Raw genomic sequence first — 21,032 nt, forward strand, 5'->3', positions numbered from 1 at the left:
AGGTGAGTTAAGACATCTGGGGAACTGAGTGGTTGCAGCAAAGGGGTCTGCATTTTGAAAAAGAGGCCAGAGGAAGGTTGGACCACTTGGGAGAGACCTGGCCAGGGGTGTAGATTGATATGGAGTTGGTAAATACTTTTTATTTGTTTATCATGTATGGGCATCACTGGTAAGGACAATTATTATTACCCATCTCTAACTGCCTTTGAGAAAGTGCTGATTATGCCTCTTGTTGAACAACTTCAGTCCTTATCTACACACAGCCACGATGTCATTAAGGATGGAGTTTAGGATTAAAGGAACTATGATAACTTTCCAGCTCAGGGTGGCTTGTTGGGGAAGGAGGTGGGGTATGGGAGTGTGTTTACAGGCCTTGTTCTTCTGTGGATGCTAATATTTTCTTTCTTGGCAGCTGAGGTTGTAATTGGGAGGTCCTGCTGAATGAGTTTTGATGAATTGCTGCAATGAATCTTATAAATGATGCACATGACAGCTAGTGATGGAGGAGGTGAATGGTTATGACCTGGATAGTGCTCAATTTCTTGAGTATTGTTGCAGGCACACCTTTTCAGACAAGAGGAATGGATTCCATCACACTCCTGGCTTGTGAGTTTTAGCTGGATTTGGGAAATCAAGGTCAGTCACTCAGCACAGATTTCCCAGCCTCTGTCTTGTAACCAAAGTGTTTATTGCAGCTGATCCAGCTAAATCTTTGATCAATGCTAACTCCAGAATGTTGATTCCACAAAAGTAATCTAATTATATACTTCATGAGGACTCAACATATGTTCATGCACTTGATACATGTGTGATGGCTAGTGGTTGAATTGATGGAAAAAAAACGTTGGTGGACAATACCAGTTTAAAGTGAAGGAGACATCTAATATTAAAAACAACTGTACTTACATTGAGTCCTTTGCAATCTTACATCTGCATCTAAAATACTTTTTGGAAGACTAATTACCATTGCAATGGAGCCAAAAGTCCTCACTTTCTCCTAGACAAATGTGGCAGTCAACTTTTTGCAACCTTGCAATGTAATTAATCAAAAATTATACTGAACAACTTCAATAATAGTAGCATCCACAAAAGGTGAAATAAGTTTTGTTTTCAATTTTATACTTAATTAATATTCAGTCAAAATGACAACTTTAGCCCTCTCATATGTTCAGATCAGTTTATGTACAATGATAACTGGGTGTGTGTAGACACACATGTGATCATTATGCATTAACACACATTTTGCATACTAATATATCTACAGAAGATACACAGTAAAGGCTCTTTTTTTTAAAATGGTTGTGCTTAAGTTTTCCAATAGAATCTGTAGCAACAAATTGATAGAGAAGAACTGGTGAAATTAAAAAAAATTGACAACGCAGCGATGCACGAAAGGTTGTCTTTGCCAGGCCCAGCCGCCTGTGAAGCTTTTCAATGCCTGGCTGGGCTGAAGTAACATAAATTAGCGTTAATCGTGTTCCCGATGGAGTGGACGTGTTGCTTATAGGCGTCCTTGCCTTTGCTCTGTGTCTGTGTATGTGTGTGTCTGTGGAAGAGAGAGAGGGAGAGAGATGCGACAGGGGAAGGCGCGGCAGGGATTACAAATAGGCTCGGTGCGCAGTTTCAGCTCCAGCCACTTGCAATCCATACACTCCCAGGAAGCAAACCGGCAGCAGGAGACAGCAACTCCTGGTAACACAGCAGCCCTCCTGGGGAGGGGGGTAGGCAAGAAATACCACAGGTACGTGTTTTACTCTCTCCTTCTCTGTTGAATACGCGTATCTTTTCTTTTTTCAAAATTCACAAATGTTGATGTGTGTATCTTTTTTTTGGTTTTGTTTGAGGATTGAGAGACTGTTCTTTTGAAATATATGATGATTCATTTTACAGGGACCCTCACTGTAAATGATTCAGCCGATAAACCGATGGGGTGGATATGATAGATGCCTTTAATGGGAATGGTGCCCGGATAGGGCCGGACACGCTATCGCTAAATGGTTGTTTTTCGCCCGCCCGCATCTGTTTATTCACAGATAGGAGCTCGGCTGAGTTGGGGGGGGGGGGGGGGGTTGGATGTCTTTATTTGCTGTATGATTTGATGTGAGTTGCCTCTCCATCATGATACTTCGACACCGTGGTTGAAGCTATTCCCAGAGACCTATTGGCAGGATCTATGGCGAACTACAGCCATGCACCTACTGGGAGCAGCGAGAACCTTTTGGAAAATGTGTCTCCTCTGGCGACATTCTTCAAGCTGACATCCCTGGGCTTCACCATCGGGGTCGGCGTGTTGGGCAACCTGCTCATCTCCTTCCTCTTGGTCAAAGACAAGACCCTGCACCGGGCTCCCTATTACTTCCTGCTGGATCTCTGCTCCTCGGATATCATCCGCTCGGCGGTTTGCTTCCCCTTCGTCTTCCTCTCGGTGAAGAACGGCTCGTCGTGGCCCTACGGCTCCCTGAGCTGCAAGGTGGTCGCCTTCGTCGGCGTGCTGTCCTGCTTCCACGCCGTCTTCATGCTCTTCTGTGTGAGTGTGACCCGCTACATCGCCATCGCCCACCACCGCTTCTACTCCAAGAGGCTGACTTTCTGGACGTGCCTGGCGGTCATCTGCATGGTGTGGACCCTGTCGGTGGCCATGGCTTTCCCGCCGGTCTTCGACGTGGGCACCTACACCTTCATCCGGGAGGAAGAGCAGTGCATCTTCGAGCACAGGTACTTCAGGGTGAACGACTCGCTGGGCTTCATGTTGATGTTCGCGGTGATCGTCCTGGCCACGCACATTGTCTACCTGAAGCTCATCTTCTTCGTCTACGACCGGCGCAAGATGAAGCCGGTCCAGCTGGTGCCCGCCGTCAGCCAGAACTGGACTTTCCACGGTCCCGGCGCCACTGGGCAGGCGGCGGCCAACTGGATCGCTGGCTTTGGCCGGGGACCCACCCCTCCGACCCTGCTGGGCATCAGGCAAAACCCCCAGGGCCAGGGCATGAGGAGGAGGCTGCTGGTCATGGACGAGTTCAAAACCGAGAAGAGAATAGGCAGGATGTTCTACCTGATCACCTTCTTCTTCGTGGCGCTCTGGTGCCCGTACCTGGTCGCATGTTACTGGCGGGTTTTTGTGAAGGGCCCCGCTGTTCCACGGGGTTATTTGACCGCCGCGGTCTGGATGACTTTTGCCCAAGCTGGGGTCAACCCTTTCATCTGCATCTTCTCCAACCGGGAGCTAAGACGTTGTTTCAGCACCAACATCCTTTATTGTCGCAAGTCTAGGTTACCGAGGGAACCTTATTGCGTTATATGACTACATATGTTCTGTTTATGTCTGAGATTTAACCGACGGGAATTCTACTCGGCAACAGATGAAAACAGCAGTTGTCGGTCTGGGCTGAAACATTGGAGTGCCCTCCGATGTTCACGAAGTGACGGATCAACCCTTGGCAGAATGGTCTTTAATTTATTTCTGCTGCTCTTGTTTTAACGTTGAAGGTGTTTTCAATACAATTTACGTAAGAAAATAATACTATTACCATAAAGTCTGCACATGACCTGACATTTGGCTTTGTTTCTGAAGTAACCAATGCAGAAATCATAGACTACAACCTTAGAACATGTATTGAGAGCATTAGACTCCTTTTGTATTTTTTAAAACAAAAATCTTTTGAATCTATTAATTAACATCTGACTGAAGAAGTTTACATTTTTTGAGTTAATCAAAGGTGACAGAATACACACACCAATTGACTGGTGGAAATGCATGAAAGAGTTAGCATTTAAATATGTATAAATTAGACCCTTCAACTTTCCCTTTAGCCCTACAACTTGGTCCCAGTTGATTCAAATTTGGTCCAGGTGTCTTCACCCTTAATAAATGTTTATTTCTGCTGCCCAGTCACATTTCTGCAGAACAGCATACAGTGGATGTCTGTTCCTGTGTTAGTAGACTGCTGTTTTGCTCAGAACAGAACAAGTTAGTATCACACCTTTCAAAATGTGTGAAATATTTATTCTATGGATGCATATTGTTTACAGTATTTTTGTTTACTTCTGTCTTTATGCCCTGACTGTGAATTTCTTGTCCTTTATTGTAATCATTTCCTATGATACCTAAAATGTGACATGATGTAAGCAGTTTCCTTACTGCTAGGAGGTTGGGGGCGTGTGCAAAATGAAATATATCTACATCTGGCAAAATAATTGTGTGGGATCTCATTAACATTTTGACTATAAAATGTATATTGCATTATACAATTCCCAATTTACTTAAGTTCAACTGTGCTTTCTTGAAATTGAAAATAATTATTTTTAGAAGTCCAAGTATGCACTGAATTTTAACATTGATGCTTTGTAATTAGTCTAAAAGGTTAACATCTGATGGAATAAATTGACTGATGAGAACCATAAGATTGATTGAACCTATAATACCAAAGAACCCCTGTGTACTTGATTGTCATTAATGTTTAAATTAAGTAACATTCTTTGTATGTGTCTTGTGGGTTAATGTAAAATAATTTTAACATTGCAAAATCAGAGACAAAATGTAATGTTGCTTATGGGTATTGTGTGTATAGTAACAGTAGTGAAACTAATTGAACCTGAAATGTATTAATTACAGAGCCATATAATTCATGACCTTTGACCTTTTATAAGAGAATTTTGAAAAATTCTGTTTCCCTTTTAAGTTGTCTTACTTTATTCCTCCACTTTATTCTTTGCTTTTTTCAACCTTAATTTAGCCTTTGAGCTTTTCACATTTTCATTTTTTTTACATGATCAGTCCTTTCATGCAAACACAAAATAGTCAATACCCATTCCCACTTCTATAATTTGTTTATTTTCTCGTCATTAATATGTTTGGTTTCTTATTTTAGTTTTTCCTTTTTTAAAACTTTCCTGTTTTTGAATGTGTTGTTCATTCTGCTAATTCTTTCTTTCCCAATTTTCAGGTCATTCTTGTATTTTCTAGTTCAAACATTTTATTCTTCACAATATTTTTAATGTTGTATTTAAGTTTTCTGTTATCACAGTTGGCCTTTACTGTGCTATTTTCAATACTTTTCTATAGCACTATAAAATTAATGTGACATGCCAAGTACCTTAATTCTTCATATTATTTATGAGATTAGTTTTCAGGAAATAACAGTTGCTCACAATGACTAAAGTCTCCAATCAATACCAAGAATTGCACCCAGAATTAACAATATTTTAGTAGCTGTAATTGAAGCTTGTTGCTTTTATAAAAATTCTTTATTTTAATGTTTACAAACATGAGAGGTCTAAGTGTAATCACATATTAGATATCATTTACATGATTAAAATTAGCTAATGGAGGAATAGAATCCAAGCCCCAGTCTCAGCTGCATCCAACTTGCTTCTTATAAGGTTGTGAGTTGCTTATCTCAGGTAGGTTATCACAGCACCAAAGAAGCAAAGCACTGACCTGACAGGAGTGACAACACCTCATATACTGCCATAGCTTCTGCTTGTGGTCGAAACTGATTATTAAGACTAAACATTGTCATGAAGATAGTCAAATTCATGAAGATTTAAGTCTCAGGAAGCAGCACTGGTGTAAAGAAGATGTAGCAAATAATCTCTGGATAATCTTCTCTTTCCTTTGTTAATAAAACTAAACAATGGTCAAAGGCTCTGAATTAGATTTGTTTTTAGTTAGTGTCAAGTTTCACAGTTTAAGTATCAAGCCTATTCAGTGATCTCTGTGTACTTAAGTTAGATACATGAGTGTTGATAGATAGCATTAAAAATATGATGGACTAACACAATAAAGTTGAAGAAAGCATTTATTTTATCTTCCTTTGATACATGTGAAATTGATTTCATAATCTTGCTACAGATGCTGACGGAATCTATAATATTGATTTAACCCACATTTTGGACCTGTTTTGAATTCTGTGAAAGTGAGTGATTTTTGAGTGAGTAAAAGTCAGGCCCCGAGAATCTAAAATTGTGACATAATGAAATGTGTTAATTTACATTTTGTTTCTGGCATCATTCATTTGTAATTTGAATCACTCACTTCTCTGACGCCAGAGTCTTGTTACAATTTCTCATTCTGTTGCCATTAACTAGAGTGGAACTAATATTTGATTCAGAACAATATTGGTGTTTGATTCCCATGCATCTGATGTTCCTTTCTGGAAGTCCAGGACACAAAGCAGATTTTGAGATTTCACTGTCAAACCCATAAAATATCATGACAAGCTGTAACGAGGCTGACTGCACATTTTAAAAGTGTATATATATTGTGATTAATGTATGTTTTACTGATTTTATAATATGTATGATTTTAATTAGTTATCAACTGATGGTTTGCACTACTCCTTTGTGAAAACATTTCACTGCTGTAATTTCTTGTTTTGAAACATTTCAATCACCGTAATTTGACACAATGCATTGTTTCATTTTTGGTTGTTTGGCAGAACACACCTTTCTCTTACCACAAGGCATTGCACTGAAAACTCTGCTGTTAGATTATCCATTACCACTGCCATTAGGCAATTACCTATATTTGAAAATTACTCATTAAACAATACAATTCTGCTATATCCTGCTCGCCAGAGAGCATTGTAAATATTTGTTGAAATCTTTTGTTATAATATGGTGCCACTGATATATATGCTGTACATGATCTGTAAAAACGGAAGGGTATTTTAATATTTTTATTTACTACGAGATATAAGTTATCTGTGGAAATGTTCCCTTCATGGATTTGGAGGCTTTTAAAAAATTCTTTGTGAGAATTGAACCTATGCAACTTTCCTAGTGAGCTACTTGAGTCACATAATATTTAGAGAATTACAAGCAAAAAGCAACTCCAGTAATTTGCAAATTATATCCATCACTACAGACAGCTAGCTCACTCAATAAAAGAAAGAAAGAGTGTGAATGTTGGAGATCGGGTTCAAGTTCAGTATCCTCTGAGATTTCAACACCTTACAACTGAAGCTACAGTGGCCTACATATCCACTGCCACATAGTTAATATATAATTTTAAACTACAGTAAATTAATATTCAGCATTTTCCTTTCATCCTCTTTAAGCTGGGAGAGTATCTCTTTCCAGAGTAATCTTGTTCAGCTCTGACAAAACTCGAAAACAAATGGATGTGTGACCTGACTGTGCTGTCTAAACAAGAACTAAACATCATACATACAATACTGATCTATCTTTGCACCACACACATCCACTTGCTCAATCTTGCCTTTTTTTTCTCTGCGACTGCCGAATTTTGATTTGCTTTAGTTATCTTGAGATTTAATGGTCGAAAGCTCCCCTTTCTGAACTCTAATCTAATCCCAATAATACATTAAGTCACTTTAAAATTCCAACTGCTTGGATCCTATTCCTCACACAGAGCAGATTTAGATTAGATAACTTTATAGATTAGATTACTTACAGTGTGGAAACAGGCCCTTCGGCCCAACAAGTCCACACCGCCCCGCCGAAGCGCAACCCACCCATACCCCTACATGTACCCCTTACCTAACACTACGGTGTAATTTAGCATGGCCAATTCACCTGACCTGCACATCTTTGGACTGTGGGAGGAAACCGGTGCACCCGGAGGAAACCCACGCAGACACGGGGAGAATGTGCAAACTCCACAAAGACAGTCGCCTGAGGCGGGAATTGAACCCGGGTCTCTGGCGCTGTGAGGCAGCAGTGCTAACCACTGTGCCACCGTGCTGCCCATGGATGCCGCCTGAGCTATGAGAAATGATAGGATAGGCTGGTGGTGGTTTTCTTGGAGCATCAAAGGTTGATAGACAAGATTATGAAGGGTGGATGGGAAGGCACCTTTCTTATTGGTAGAACAGTCAATAACCCAGGGGACATTGATTTAAGGCTCGAGGTTTATGGCGAACTGATTACCTAATGATATTATTGCTAGATTACTAATCCAGAGACCAAGGGAATGTTCCGCAGACCTGGGTTCAAATCCTGCCATGCTGGAATTTGAATTCAATAAAAATCTGGAATTAAGAGTCTAATGATGACCATGAATCCATTGTTGATTGTTGGAAAAATACATTGGTTCACTAATGTTCTTTAGGGAAAGAAACTACCATCCTAACCTAGTCTGGTCTGCATGTGACCCCAAACACACAGTAATGTTGTTGACTCTTAAACTGACCTCTGGGCAATTAAGGATGGACAATATATGTTAGCCTGGCTAGTGACACCCATATGCTGTGAATGAATTAAAACTAAGGTAGAAGGTCAAGTGCAAAGTTGAGAATCCTTTTTTACTCAGAGTATAGTGGGAGTCCGAAATCCCTTACGTAAATGAAAGGTTGAGTTGGAAGCGTATGTAAAATGTAAGCAGTATTCAGATATCTGGTTATGCTGCCATACCTTCCAGGACTATATGGCACAAACTGGAAAATAAGATTCATGTAATCATGAAGTTGTTGACCAGTGTGGACATGATGGACTGAATGGCCCCTTCTGTACTGTAAATGCCTATGAGTCCCTTTCCAAAAGCCCAAAATTTTAAATCATCCCATAATCCAGTAGTTGATCAAACTAGAGAATTGCATGCAGTTCTGTTCACCACACTATAGGAAGAATGTAAAGGTCCTTAAAAGTGTGTGAAGATTTACCAGAATTATTCCAGCCACAAGGATAGATTAGAGATAGTGGTGTTATTCTCCTTGGATCACAAGAAGTTATACAAGGTTATGACAGTCTTGGTTAAGATAGACAAACTTAAGCACTTCAAATTAGCTGGTAGTACAAGGATAAAGGGACACGGATTTATGTTTTTGGCAAGAGATGCAGAACGGAAGTGAGGAGGGACTTTGCAGCAAATAGTGAAGTGAAGTTGATCAATTACTTCAAGAGTAAATTGGATGGCATTTGAAGTATAGAAACTGGCACTGCTCTAGGAATAGGTTAGGGGAATGGACTGACTGGGTTGCTTCACAGAATAGCACATGAGTTGAATGTTCTCCTGCTGCACCCTTATAAGTTTATATGATTCAGTGACTTGATCTCCTGACTTCAATGTACCATGCAAAAACATCTCCCTCTTCAGTGTGCCTCTACCCCAACACTCCACATTTTTTTTCTGACTTGGTACTAGTGCATCAATTATTGAGATCCAAGCTTCTACAATTCTATTTCCAAACGCTTTGCCTTGCAACTCCCTTCTCCGTCTTTAAACGCCTCATTAGATAAATCCTTTTAAACTCAATCTTGGTCAGTTATCATAATTAGCTAACTTTTATTTTAACTGTCTGTATTTTAAAATGTCAAATGCTTTGGGTCTATTAATACATTAAAGAGATTATAAAATGCAATTTTTTATCTGTAATTTTTAGACAAAAGTATTAAGGTTATGAAACTAACTAATGTAACTAACGTGGTAGTTAAGACAAACATGATCTAATTGAAAGGTGAAACAAACTCAAAAGTGATAAGTGACCTACTTTTGTTCCTATATTTCTGTGCCTCCTGGTCTTGACAGAAATAACCCAACTTTGCCTGGACTTTCTTCAGAGTTAAGTCAATTTATTGCAGATATACTATTAATGATTTATAGCTATACTTTTTCCAAAACTCAAAAATGAGTCATTTAAAAAATGGACACAGTATTCCATTTGGGGTCTTACAAAAGTTTTGTTTAATAGTGATAGTATTTGCATATTTCATATCTTATGTGACCTATTTCAGCTTCCTGGTATATTTGATATCTGCAGGCAAGAGTTTAACGACATCTGAATCTTTGAAACTCTTTTGAACTAATAAAACATTTCATTTACATTTTTACCATAATTCCCATTCTTACATCCATAATGTACTACCTCATGCTTTATGTCAAATTGCTTCTGACTCTTTTCTGCCATTTTGCTAATTTACTTAGGCTTGAGATTTTCTGCTTTTTTCACAAATCACCATAACCCCTGACTTGGTATCTTCTGCTCTAGCTTCAAATTATATCTAGCAATGAACTTAACTTGCAACAATGTGGAGAAAATGTTCAAATGGGTGATATGATTATTTTAGATCTTTGATCAAAATATGAATGAGAGAATTTAATTGTTGCCATCAATTCACTTAGTAGTTTGGAAGGGTTGTTCTGTTAACAATTACATGGCCTAGCTTGTGTTTTTGTTGATCGCAACCATTATTAATAAACTGAAATAAATTTGAACTTGATGGATTGATTCCATAATTGTTTAAATATAAATAATTAATATTGTCATTGGCACTCATACAGGTCAGTGGTGACACTCCCTACCCAATTCCTTACGCTTCCGAGTTACTTTCATTGACATAATAATCAAGCATGTAAACTAACTGGAAACTTTCAGCGTAAGTCATCTTATTTGCGAGGTATGTATCGTAGAACTAAAAAGGCAAATGTGGTACTTTGGATTATGCACAACTTGAACCTGGATAGAGAAACCTGTCAATTGTTGCTTATGAAATCAGAAAGCTAACAATGTAACATATTAAGTCTTGATGAACAGAAAATTGAATAATTCAGAACGCATAATTCTTTAATCATGAATCCATTGGTATGAGCATCACACAGTTGGATGCATCAGTTTGATCATCAGATCCAAATCCAACAAAAAAATATTTTCAGTCACAAAGCATTGACCTTTGTTTGCTGCTTGTAGTTTTTACGTTTCCTAATCAATAAACTTTGAAGGTATCCGCCTTTATACAACTTCTGTTGAGAAATGTTTATTAAATGATCTAATGTGGATTTAAAGAAATTTTCAAAATTGATTACATTAATTTGTGATATTCTGAGAATGAATTAAAATATTAGTCCTCCTGGATAAGTGTGACCACAGTGAGGCAGCACATTGAAATCTCATTATTGCACACTGCATAACAATAGAGTATAGAATTGTTATCTCCATTCTGCCACTAATGAGTTCACAAGCTCCTTAGTGATAGAACAGTAAATGTTCCATTAGTGTTAGAACAATAGATGCTGCAAAGCAGCGCAATTACCATCCTTGTCGAACAAGTAATATACAATTTGGAGGCTCAAAATATCAAGGGAGACCTTAACTCAGCAAATAAACATGATTATTCAGTCTGTCAAAGTTATATATCAGATTCTTTTTAAATTCTTTGTTGAAATAAAGACAATATCGAGAAAATACGCACCTTACATTTTTAAACATTCCAGATCAAGGATAATATAGTTTACAATCAATGTAAAACTAAGATTTAATTACATCTTTCACTTCCTCATGATATCATCGAGGAGAAAGTGAGGTCTGCAGATGCTGGAGATCAAAGTTGAAACTTTATTGCTGGAACAGCACAGCAGGTCAGGCAGCATCCAGGGAACAGGAGATTCGACGTTTCGGGCACAGGCCCTTCTCCTGAAGAAGGGCCTGTGCCCGAAACGTCGAATCTCCTGTTCCCTGGATGCTGCCTGACCTGCTGTGCTGTTCCAGCAATAAAGTTTTCAACTCCTCATGATATCATACAATTTTACACAGCTTATGAACCATTTAGCAAATATGACAATTTGCTATAAAGGAAGCTTTATAAAGTAGAAAATGAGATAAATGTTCAGTTCATTTGTCTTTGATGGTATTGGTTGAAGAAGTGATATTGGCAGGGATACCAGGAGAACAAAGTGAACTTCATCAAATGATGCCGTGCTCAGTATCTTTGTTTAATGTCTAGTCTAAGAGGCAGCACTCCCTCCAGTCTGAAGGGTTGCACTAACGTGTTAGCCTCAGTTCACAGCTGAGAACCTGAATTTCGGCTTGAGCCTACAAATATATGACTAGTGCTACTAGAGTAGTACTACTTCAGAGAGTGTTACTTCTATGCCAAACTAACACTTTAAAAATATTCTTTATCGTGTCTTAGCAGTCTGCTTTCATAGCAATGTTGAAATACTTTCTTTTGCAAATGACACATATATTTAGAATGCTATTTAAATGAAATAGTTTAGAAGAGAGTTTCAATCAAAGCCAATGTTAGTATCTGCTTCAGATCATTGAAAACCAAAGCCAAATTTTACATGTTAAATCAACAACACAACATAATAAAATAGGAATATTTCTGAGCATGCTACCCAACATCAGTAAAATCACTCAGGATGAGATTATAGAATGTTTTTAATTGTGCTCAGGATATGGCTAATTGAATTGTGTATTGTAAATGAGACTAATACATTACCACAAAACCAAGTTCCCTAATGTCGCTTTGAAGTCAAGGATGTTGCCAGGGTTGGAGGATCTGAGCTACAGGGAGAGGCTGAACAGGCTGGGGCTGTTTTCCCTGGAGCGTCGGAGGCTGAGGGGTGACCTTATAGAGATTTACAAAATTATGAGGGGCATGGATAGGATAAATAGGCAAAGTCTTTTCCCTGGGGTCGGGGAGTCCAGAACTAGAGGGCATAGATTTAGGGTGAGAAGGGAAAGATATAAAAGAGACCTAAGGGGCAACTTTTTCACGCAGAGGGTGGTACGTGTATGGAATGAGCTGCCAGAGGATGTGATGGAGGCTGGTACAATTGCAACATTTAAGAGACATTTGGATGGGTAGATGAATAGGAAGGGTTTGGAAGGATATGGGCCGAGTGCTGGCAGGTGGGACTAGATTGGGTTGGGATATCTGGTCGGCATGGACGGGTTGGACCGAAGGGTCTGTTTTCATGCTGTACATCTCTATGACTCTATAAGTCACCTTGTTATACAGTATTGCGTATTTCACAAATTTGCCAAAAGCGGCTTGGCTGAGACTGATCAAATTTATTTATTAAATGCAGCTTTTTCCCTAACACACAGTCATGTTCTTGTATGATGGCTAATTGCTAGTTAATACATTGTTTGTTTCTATCCAAACGTTTAAAAGCAAATCCAATCAGAAATGGGTCTAAGCACTATACAATATAAATTCTAAGAAAATGCTTGACCAGTCTGTGATAGGATACAAAACTCTCATAATTTACCAGACATTACACCCTTAATTAGAGCTGGAACTCTCTGATAAATGATGTCCTAGACGAAAATAGAGCATTAGGAGTTAAGTAAATTGGTCCTACACTGATATCCACTGGGTGAACAGCCCAGATCAGCACCAATAGAAATCAGATAATAAATTATTTATTGGACCTCGTACAAACATGACATCAATAAAGATGGCACAGTAATTTACAAGAGGAGGAAAAAAAAGAATAAACTAATTTCTCATAAACATAATACAAATCTATGATTCTTTGTTATTTTAAAATAGATATATCTTTTTAAAAACTAAAGAAAAGTAACATGGAACCCACTGAAAAATTTGTATAGAAAGCAGTTATACATTGAGAAGTTGCACTTCAAATCTGAAACTGCATGATACTCCACAGTTATTTTCATTAAATACTTAGTGCTTATCAATATATTCATAGCCAGAAACATTTGCCGTAGTGATTGCAACAGTTTCAGTCATGCTACCGTTATTGAAGAATCCCTGAATGAAATGTGATCATCTTTTATTTTTGTTCTTAGCGCAGTCTTGCCTACACACAGCTTGCAGTGCAATGATACCATTGCAGAATTGCAGGATCAGAGTGGTAATGAAATCAACTTTAAATAGCAAATAAACATTGTTATATAATAAAGCGAAGGAGGAGAATTAAATAATGATCTTTGACCAGAATGATTTATTTGAAATTCTGAATATTACTTATTGTATATGTTCTGAAATATTATGCAGAATGTTTGCATTGTAAAATAGCTGACTGAATGGGAGGCCTAGGTTTTCAGTCAGAAGAAAAGTTGTCCACAATGATCTAAGGTGGGTAGATGGAAATTGGTCCACATCAGCAATAGAAAACAGGCTTATAGTGAATCAGCAGCTGATTATTTACTGTGTCACATCTTCTCTCCACCAAAATCCAGGATGGCAATTCAAACTTCTGGAATCTCATTTCCAAGTTTCACTTTTATTTTTATTTAGTGTGAAATTAAAACAATATTGATAATCTTTTCAGTGTTAATGAAAATTAAAAACTGACACAGTGAGAATAGCTGCCAGATCACAATGAGCTCATTTTGCTTTGTGAGGAACATTCATTTTATGCCCCTCTTCCCAAATGTGATCTCTATGACCCCAAACTTAATATGATTATGACAGAACCTACAGGGAATCTCTGACATCCAGCAGCAGTGGTTGTAATTAAGGAGGGTTAACAGCCAGTCACATTGAAGAATTTTCATAGGCAGCAAACCAGGAAGTTGAGAGATCAATGTTCCTTCAATGTACATTCCAGGAGAACAGAACCAGACCAGTGAGGGAGTGCCTCTGTTTGGGACCAGATAAATATAGGGAAAGGCCCAGGGCCTTCACCTCTAGTGAGGCACTGGCTAAGTTTGGAAAAAACATCAGTAACTTCACAAGAAAACCATAAGTTGATTGATTGGTGAGAAACAGCACCTTCCTTACGATTGCTGAAGATGTAACACTTGCCCATTTTCCTCCTTCTTCCTCAATATCCCAAGGGCCCAAAACCTGCACTTCACGCAATCTTGGCTACTGCATTCACTGCTCACAATGTGGTCTCCTCCACATTGGGGAAACAAAACATAAACTGAGTGACCGTTTTGCAGAACACCTAAATTTGTTCTGCAAAAAAGACCCTGAGCTTGCAGTTGCCTGCCACTTCAACACATCACCCTGTTCCCTGGCCAATATCTCAGTCTCAGGCCTGCTGCGGTGCTCCAGCAAAGCTCAACGCAAGCTGCAAGAACAGCAACACAATTTCCCCTTGGGGACCTTGCAGCCTTCTGGATTCAGTATCGAGTTCAATAATTTTAGGGCTTGAACTCTCCCACAATCTAGACCCAGGCTTCGTGATCACATAGTCTGCCATTACACACAACCTATTGTTAGCCACTAACAGTTTCCATTAACAGCTATTCATCCTCCTAGCCAGATTGTTATCCATTCCATTGTCTGTCCAATTGTTTATCTCTCTCTTTGGACTGTATCCCACCCCCTATCATTTACTCCTTACCCCCTTTCCCCACCTTACCTTCTGCATAAAAACTGACATTTTCCTAGCTACCATCAGTTCTATGGAATGGTCACTGAACCCGAAACGTTAACTCTGCTTTCTCTTCACTGATGCTGTCAGACCTGCTGTGCTTTTCAAGCAGTTTCTGTTTGTGTTTCAAATCTCAGGATTATTCCAGTCCACTCTGCTAGTGAGCATAGAAATAGGAGAATTCGATGATTGAAAACAGGGTCTGAAGAAATACACAGAAGAGAAGGTATCAGGTTTTTCAAGCACTAGCATTGGTTCTGCAAACTTGGGTCTTGGATAGGATGAGTGGCTAGCACTTTAGTAGGATTGGACTAACACCCTTCCAGGGATGTTAAGAGAGAGTTTGAAGTAGATCGTCAGGGGATGTGAACCTAAGATGGACCTCAGATTTAAGTTAAAAAAATTCAGGTAATGAAAGACCAGTGAGCCTTGCGTTTGTTGCAGGAAACGTCTTGAAAAAGATTATAAGAGATAGGATTTCTAATCATCTAGCAAGCAACAATTTGATTGCCGATAGTCAACGTGGTTTTGTCAAAGGCAGGTCATGTCTCACAAACCTCATTGAGTTTTTTGAGAAGGTGACCAAGCTGTGGATGAAGAAAGGGCAGTTGACTTGGTGAAAATGGACTTCAGTAAAGTCTTTGATAAGGTTCCACATGGTAGGCTGTTGGAGAAAATGCAGAGGCATGGGGTTGAGTGTGATTTATAAGTTTGGATTAGAAACTGGCTTTCTGTAAGAAGGGAGCGAGTAGTGGCTGATGGAAAATATTCAGCCTGGAGTCCGGTTACTAGTGGTGTGCCACAAGGATCTGTTTTGGGACCACTGCTGTTTGTCATTTTTATAAATTACTTGGATGCAGATATAGGTGAACGGGTTAGTAAGTTTGCAGATGACACAAAAGTCAGTGGAGTGGTGGACAGTGTCGAAGAATGTTGCAGGTTGCAGGGGGACTTGGATAAACTGCAGAGTTGGACTGAGAGCTGGCAAATGGAGTTAAATGCAGATAAATGTGAGATGATTCACTTTGGTAAGAATAACAGGAAGGCAGAATACTGGGTCAATGGAAAGATTCTTTGTAGTGTGGATGTGCAAAGGGATCTTGGTGTCCATGTACATAAATCCCTGAAAGGTGCCACCCAGGTTGATAGTGCTGTTAAGAATTCATATGGTGTGTTAGCATTTATTGGTAGAGGGATTGAGTTCAAAGCCATAATATCATGCTGCAATGATGCAAAACCCTGGTGTGGCTACACTTGGAATATTGTGTACAGTTCTGGTCACCCCATTACAGGAAGGATGTGGAAGCATTGGAAAAGGTGCAAAGGAAATTTACTAGGACGTTGCCTGATCTGGAGGGAAGGTCTTATGAGGAAAGGCTGAGAGTCCTGGGTCTATTCTCATTCGAGAGAAGAAGGCTAAGAGGGGATTTGGTAGAGACATACAAGATGATCAGAGGATTAGATAGGGTAGACAGTGAAAATCATTTCCTAGGATGATGACATCAGCTTGTATGAGAGGGCATAACTACAAATTGAGGGGTAATAGATTTAAGACAGATGTCAGGGGCAGGTTCTTTACTCAGAACGTGGTAAGGGCATGGAATGCCCTGCCAGCAATGTAGTTAACTCAGCCACAGTAGGGACATTTTAAAAAACCTTGGCTAAGCACATAAATGATGATCAGATCGTGTAGGGGGATGGACTTAGATTAGTTAATAGGTCGGCGCAACATCGAGAGCTGAAGAGCCTGTTCTGCACTGTATTGTTCTATGTTCTAAAAAGCTAGGAAATGCAAGTAGAAAAACAGTTCGCAAAGATAGTCAATGGACAAAGCAAAGGCAAGTATCAAGTCAGATCAGATTAGAGAACAATATTAAGAAGACAGGTTTAAAGGCATTTTATCTGACTGCATGTAGCAATCACAAAATGATTATTGATTTGAATGTACGAGTTGAAGTAAATGGTATGATTTAATTCCTATTACAGAGATGTGGTAGAGAGTAACTACGATTGGAAACTGAATATCCAAAGATATTAGGACCTAGGGGGATTGGCGAAATGAAAAAGAAAAAGGATTAGCATTCTTCATAAAGAATAGAATCATTTCCTTAGTAAGAGAGGATCTTAGATTGAAAGATCAAGATGAGGAATTTGTTTAGGTGGAGCAATGAACCAGCAAATATTGGTTAGAGTTGTTTATAGGCCATACAACCAGTAGTAATAGTGTGCATGCCAAAAATGATTAGAAATGCAGGCAGTACAGGTAATATAGTACTAATAGGTAACTTTAGCACTTGTTCTGTTAAGCATGAATTCCCGAGTGTGTATGAAGTCTATTTTGGAGCAATACATTGAGGAGCCAATGAGGGATCAGGTTATTTTGGATTTTGTGTGTAATGAGAAAGGGATAATTAATAGACTTGCTGCAAAGAGAGCCTTTGAGAAATATTAGCTATAACGATAAAACTTTTGCATTACGCTTGAATGCAATATGGGTTAATTCTGAAACTAGTGTCTTAAACTATGAAGGAATGAGGGGTAAGTTGGCTCTGGTAGATTGGGAAAGTACACTAAAAGATTAGATAGCTGAAAGACAATGGCTAGTACTGAAAAATTACAACAGATGTAAGGCCACAAAACTTTAGTGCAGAATTAGACTGTTAGCCCATCAACATTGCTTCATCATTCAATGAGATTATGGCTGATTTAATAATTCTAAATTATATTTTCCTACCTTTTCCTCATATATTTAGAGGAACAGATAGATGTTTCTGTGGTTGTAGATATGGCTCCAAGATGCTATTTTGTCTCCCTAAATACCAGGGTCGAGGATATTCTGGAGTTTAGAAGAGTCAGAGGTGACTCGATTGAAAGAAATAAGATCCTAATAGGACTTGACAGGATAAATATCAAAAGGCTTATTGTTTTTGTGGAGAATCTAGAGCTAGAGGTCAGTAGGGCCCTTTGAGAAAATAAAAAAATCTTCCTCTCTGTCCAAACTAGGCAACTCCTTATTCTGAGATTATATCCTATGGGGATCCTAGGCTGTCCCTGAAGGGAAACAAGCTCTCTGCATCTACTCTGTCAAGATCCCTGAGAATCATTGGTATTTCAATAAAGTCATCTCAAATTCTTCAAAACTGCAATGAGTACAGGCCCAACCTATTCACACTCTCCTCATAAGAAAATCCCTCCATTCCAGAAATCAATCTAGTGAATCTTCTCTGGACATCCTCCAAAGCCAATATGGTAAAAACAATGACTGCAGATGCTGGAAACCAGATTCTGGATCAATGGTGCTGAAGAGCACAGCAGTTCAGGCAGCATCCGAGGAGCTTCAGCAAAATCGACGTTTCGGGCAAAAGTCCTTCATCAGGAATAAAGGCAGAGAGCCTGAAGCGTGGAGAGATAAGCTAGGGGATGGTGGGGGTGGGGAGAGAGTAGCACAGAGTACAATGGGTGAGTGGGGGAGGAGATGAAGGTGATAGGTCAGGGAGGAGAGGGTGGAGTGGATAGGTGGAAAAGGAGCTAGGCAGGTCGGACAAGTCCGGACAAGTCAAGGGGACTGGAAGTTTGAAACTAGGATGAGGTGGGGAAAGGGGAAATGAGGAAGCTGTTGAAGTCCACGTTGATGCCCTGGGGTTGAAGTGTTCCAAGGCGGAAGATGAGGCGTTCTTCCTCCAGGCGTCAGGTGGTGAGAGAGCAGCGGTGAAGGAGGCCCAGGACCTCCATGTCCTCAGCAGAGTGGGAGGGGGAGTTGAAATGTTGGGCCACGGGGCGGTTTGGTTGATTGGTGCGGGTGTCTCAGAGATGTTCCCTAAAGCGCTCTGCTAGGAGGCGCCCAGTCTCCCCAATGTAGAGGAGACCGCATCGGGAGCAACGGATACAATAAATGATATTAGTGGATGAGCAGGTAAAATTTTGATGGATATGGAAGGCTCCTTTAGGGCCTTGGATAGAGGTGAGGGAGGAGGTCTGGGCACAGGTTTTACAGTTCCTGCGGTGGCAGGGGAAAGTGCCAGGATGGGAGGATGGGTCGTAGGGGGGCGTGGACCTGACCAGGTAGTCATGGAGGAAACGGTCTTTGCGGAAGGCGGAAAGGGGTGGGGAGGGAAATATATCCCTGGTGGTAGGGTCTGTTTGGAGGTGGCGGAAATGTCGGCGGATGATTTGGTTTATGTGGAGGTTTGTAGGGTGGAAGGTGAGCACCAGGGGCGTTCTGTCCTTGTTACGGTTGGAGGGGTGGGGTCTGAGGGCGGAGGTGCGGGATGTGGACGAGATGCGTTGGAGGGCATCTTTAACCACGTGGGAAGGGAAATTGCGGTCTCTAAAGAAGGAGGCCATCTGGTGTGTTCTGTGGTGGAACTAGTCCTCCTGGGAGCAGATACGGCGGAGGCGGAGGAATTGGGAATACAGGATGGCATTTTTGCAAGAGATAGGGTGGGAAGAGGTGTAATCCAGGTAGCTGTGGGAGTCGGTGGGTTTGTAAAAAATGTCAGTGTCAAGTCGGTCGTCACTAATGGAGATGGAGAGGTCCAGGAAGGGGAGGGAGGTGTCAGAGCTGGTCCAGGTAAATTTAAGGTCAGGGTGGAATGTGTTGGTGAAGTTGATGAATTGCTCAACCTCCTCGCGGGAGCACGAGGTGGCGGCAATGCAGTCATCAATGTAGCAGAGGAAGAGGTGGGGAGTGGTGCCAGTGTAATTACGAAAGATCAACTGTTCTACGTAGCCAACAAAGAGACAGGCATAGCTGGGGCCCATACGTGTGCCCATGGCTACCCCTTTGGTCTGGAGGAAGTGGGAGGATTCAAAGGAGAAATTGTTAAGGGTGAGGACCAGTTCAGCCAAACGAATGAGAGTGTCGGTGGAAGGATCCTGTTGGGGATGTCTGGAGAGGAAAAAACGGAGGGCTTGGAGGCCCTGGTCATAGCAGATGGAGGTGTAGAGGGATTGGATATCCATGGTGAAGATGAGGCATTGGGGGCCGGGGAAACGGAAGTCTTGGAGGAGGTGGAGGGCGTGGATGGTGTCTCGAACGTATGTGGGGAGTTCCTGGACTAGGGGGGATAGGACAGTGTCGAGGTAGGTAGAGATAAGTTCAGTGGGGCAGGAGCATGCTGAGACAATGGGTCGGCCAGGGTGGTCAGGCTTGTGGATCTTGGGAAGGAGGTAGAACCGGGCAGTGCGGGGTTCCCGGACTATGAGGTTGGAAGCTGTGGGTGGGAGATCTCCTGAGGTGATGAGGTTCTGTATGGTCTGGGAGATGATGGTTTGGTAATGGGGGGGTGGGGTCATGGTCGAGTGGGCAGTAGGAAGAAGTGTCCTCGAGTTGGCGTTTGGCTTCAGCGGTGTAGAGGTCAGTGCGCCAGACTACCACTGCGCCCCCTTTATCCGCTGGCTTGATGGTGAGGTTGGGATTAGAGCAGAGGGATTGGAGGGCTGCGCGTTGTGAGGGTGAGAGGTTGGAGTGGGGGAGGGGGTTAGACAGGTTGAGGCGGTTAATGTCCCGGCGGCAGTTGGAAATGAAGAGATCGAGGGCAGGTAATAGGCCAGCGCGGGGTGTCCAGGTGAATGCAGTGTGTTGGAGGTGGGCGAAGGGGTCCTCGGAAGATGGGCGTGGGTCCTGATTGTGAAAGTAAGCACTGGGCGCCTCCTAGCAGAGCGCTTTAGGGAACATCTCTGGGACACCCGCACCAATCAACCAAACCGCCCCGTGGCCCAACATTTCAACTCCCCCTCCCACTCTGCTGAGGACATGGAGGTCCTGGGCCTCCTTCACCGCCGCTCCCTCACCACCTGACGCCTGGAGGAAGAACGCCTCATCTTCCGCCTCGGAACACTTCAACCCCAGGGCATCAATGTGGACTTCAACAGCTTCCTCATTTCCCCTTCCCCCACCTCATCCTAGTTTCAAACTTCCAGTCCCCTTGACTTGTCCGGACTTGTCCGACCTGCCTAGCTCCTTTTCCACCTATCCACTCCACCCTCTCCTCCC

The 21,032-nt window shown here is 41.1% G+C and overlaps 1 protein-coding gene across 1 annotated transcript; it reads left to right on the forward strand.

The window, feature by feature from the left end:
- The first annotated feature begins 824 nt into the window (after positions 1–824).
- On the forward strand, positions 825–10,571 carry gpr85 (G protein-coupled receptor 85). Its single transcript, XM_087997218.1, has 2 exons — positions 825–1,741; positions 1,891–10,571. Exon 2 carries the CDS (start codon positions 2,174–2,176, stop codon positions 3,299–3,301), a length of 1,128 nt encoding a protein of 375 aa, XP_087853344.1. The 5' UTR covers positions 825–1,741; positions 1,891–2,173; the 3' UTR covers positions 3,302–10,571.
- The last annotated feature ends 10,461 nt before the right edge of the window (positions 10,572–21,032 follow it).

This window comes from Chiloscyllium plagiosum, unplaced genomic scaffold, assembly GCF_037043375.1.
Source record: "Chiloscyllium plagiosum isolate Xiang-an unplaced genomic scaffold, Cpla_swu_hap1 HiC_scaffold_19, whole genome shotgun sequence".
NCBI classification, from domain to species: domain Eukaryota; kingdom Metazoa; phylum Chordata; class Chondrichthyes; order Orectolobiformes; family Hemiscylliidae; genus Chiloscyllium; species Chiloscyllium plagiosum.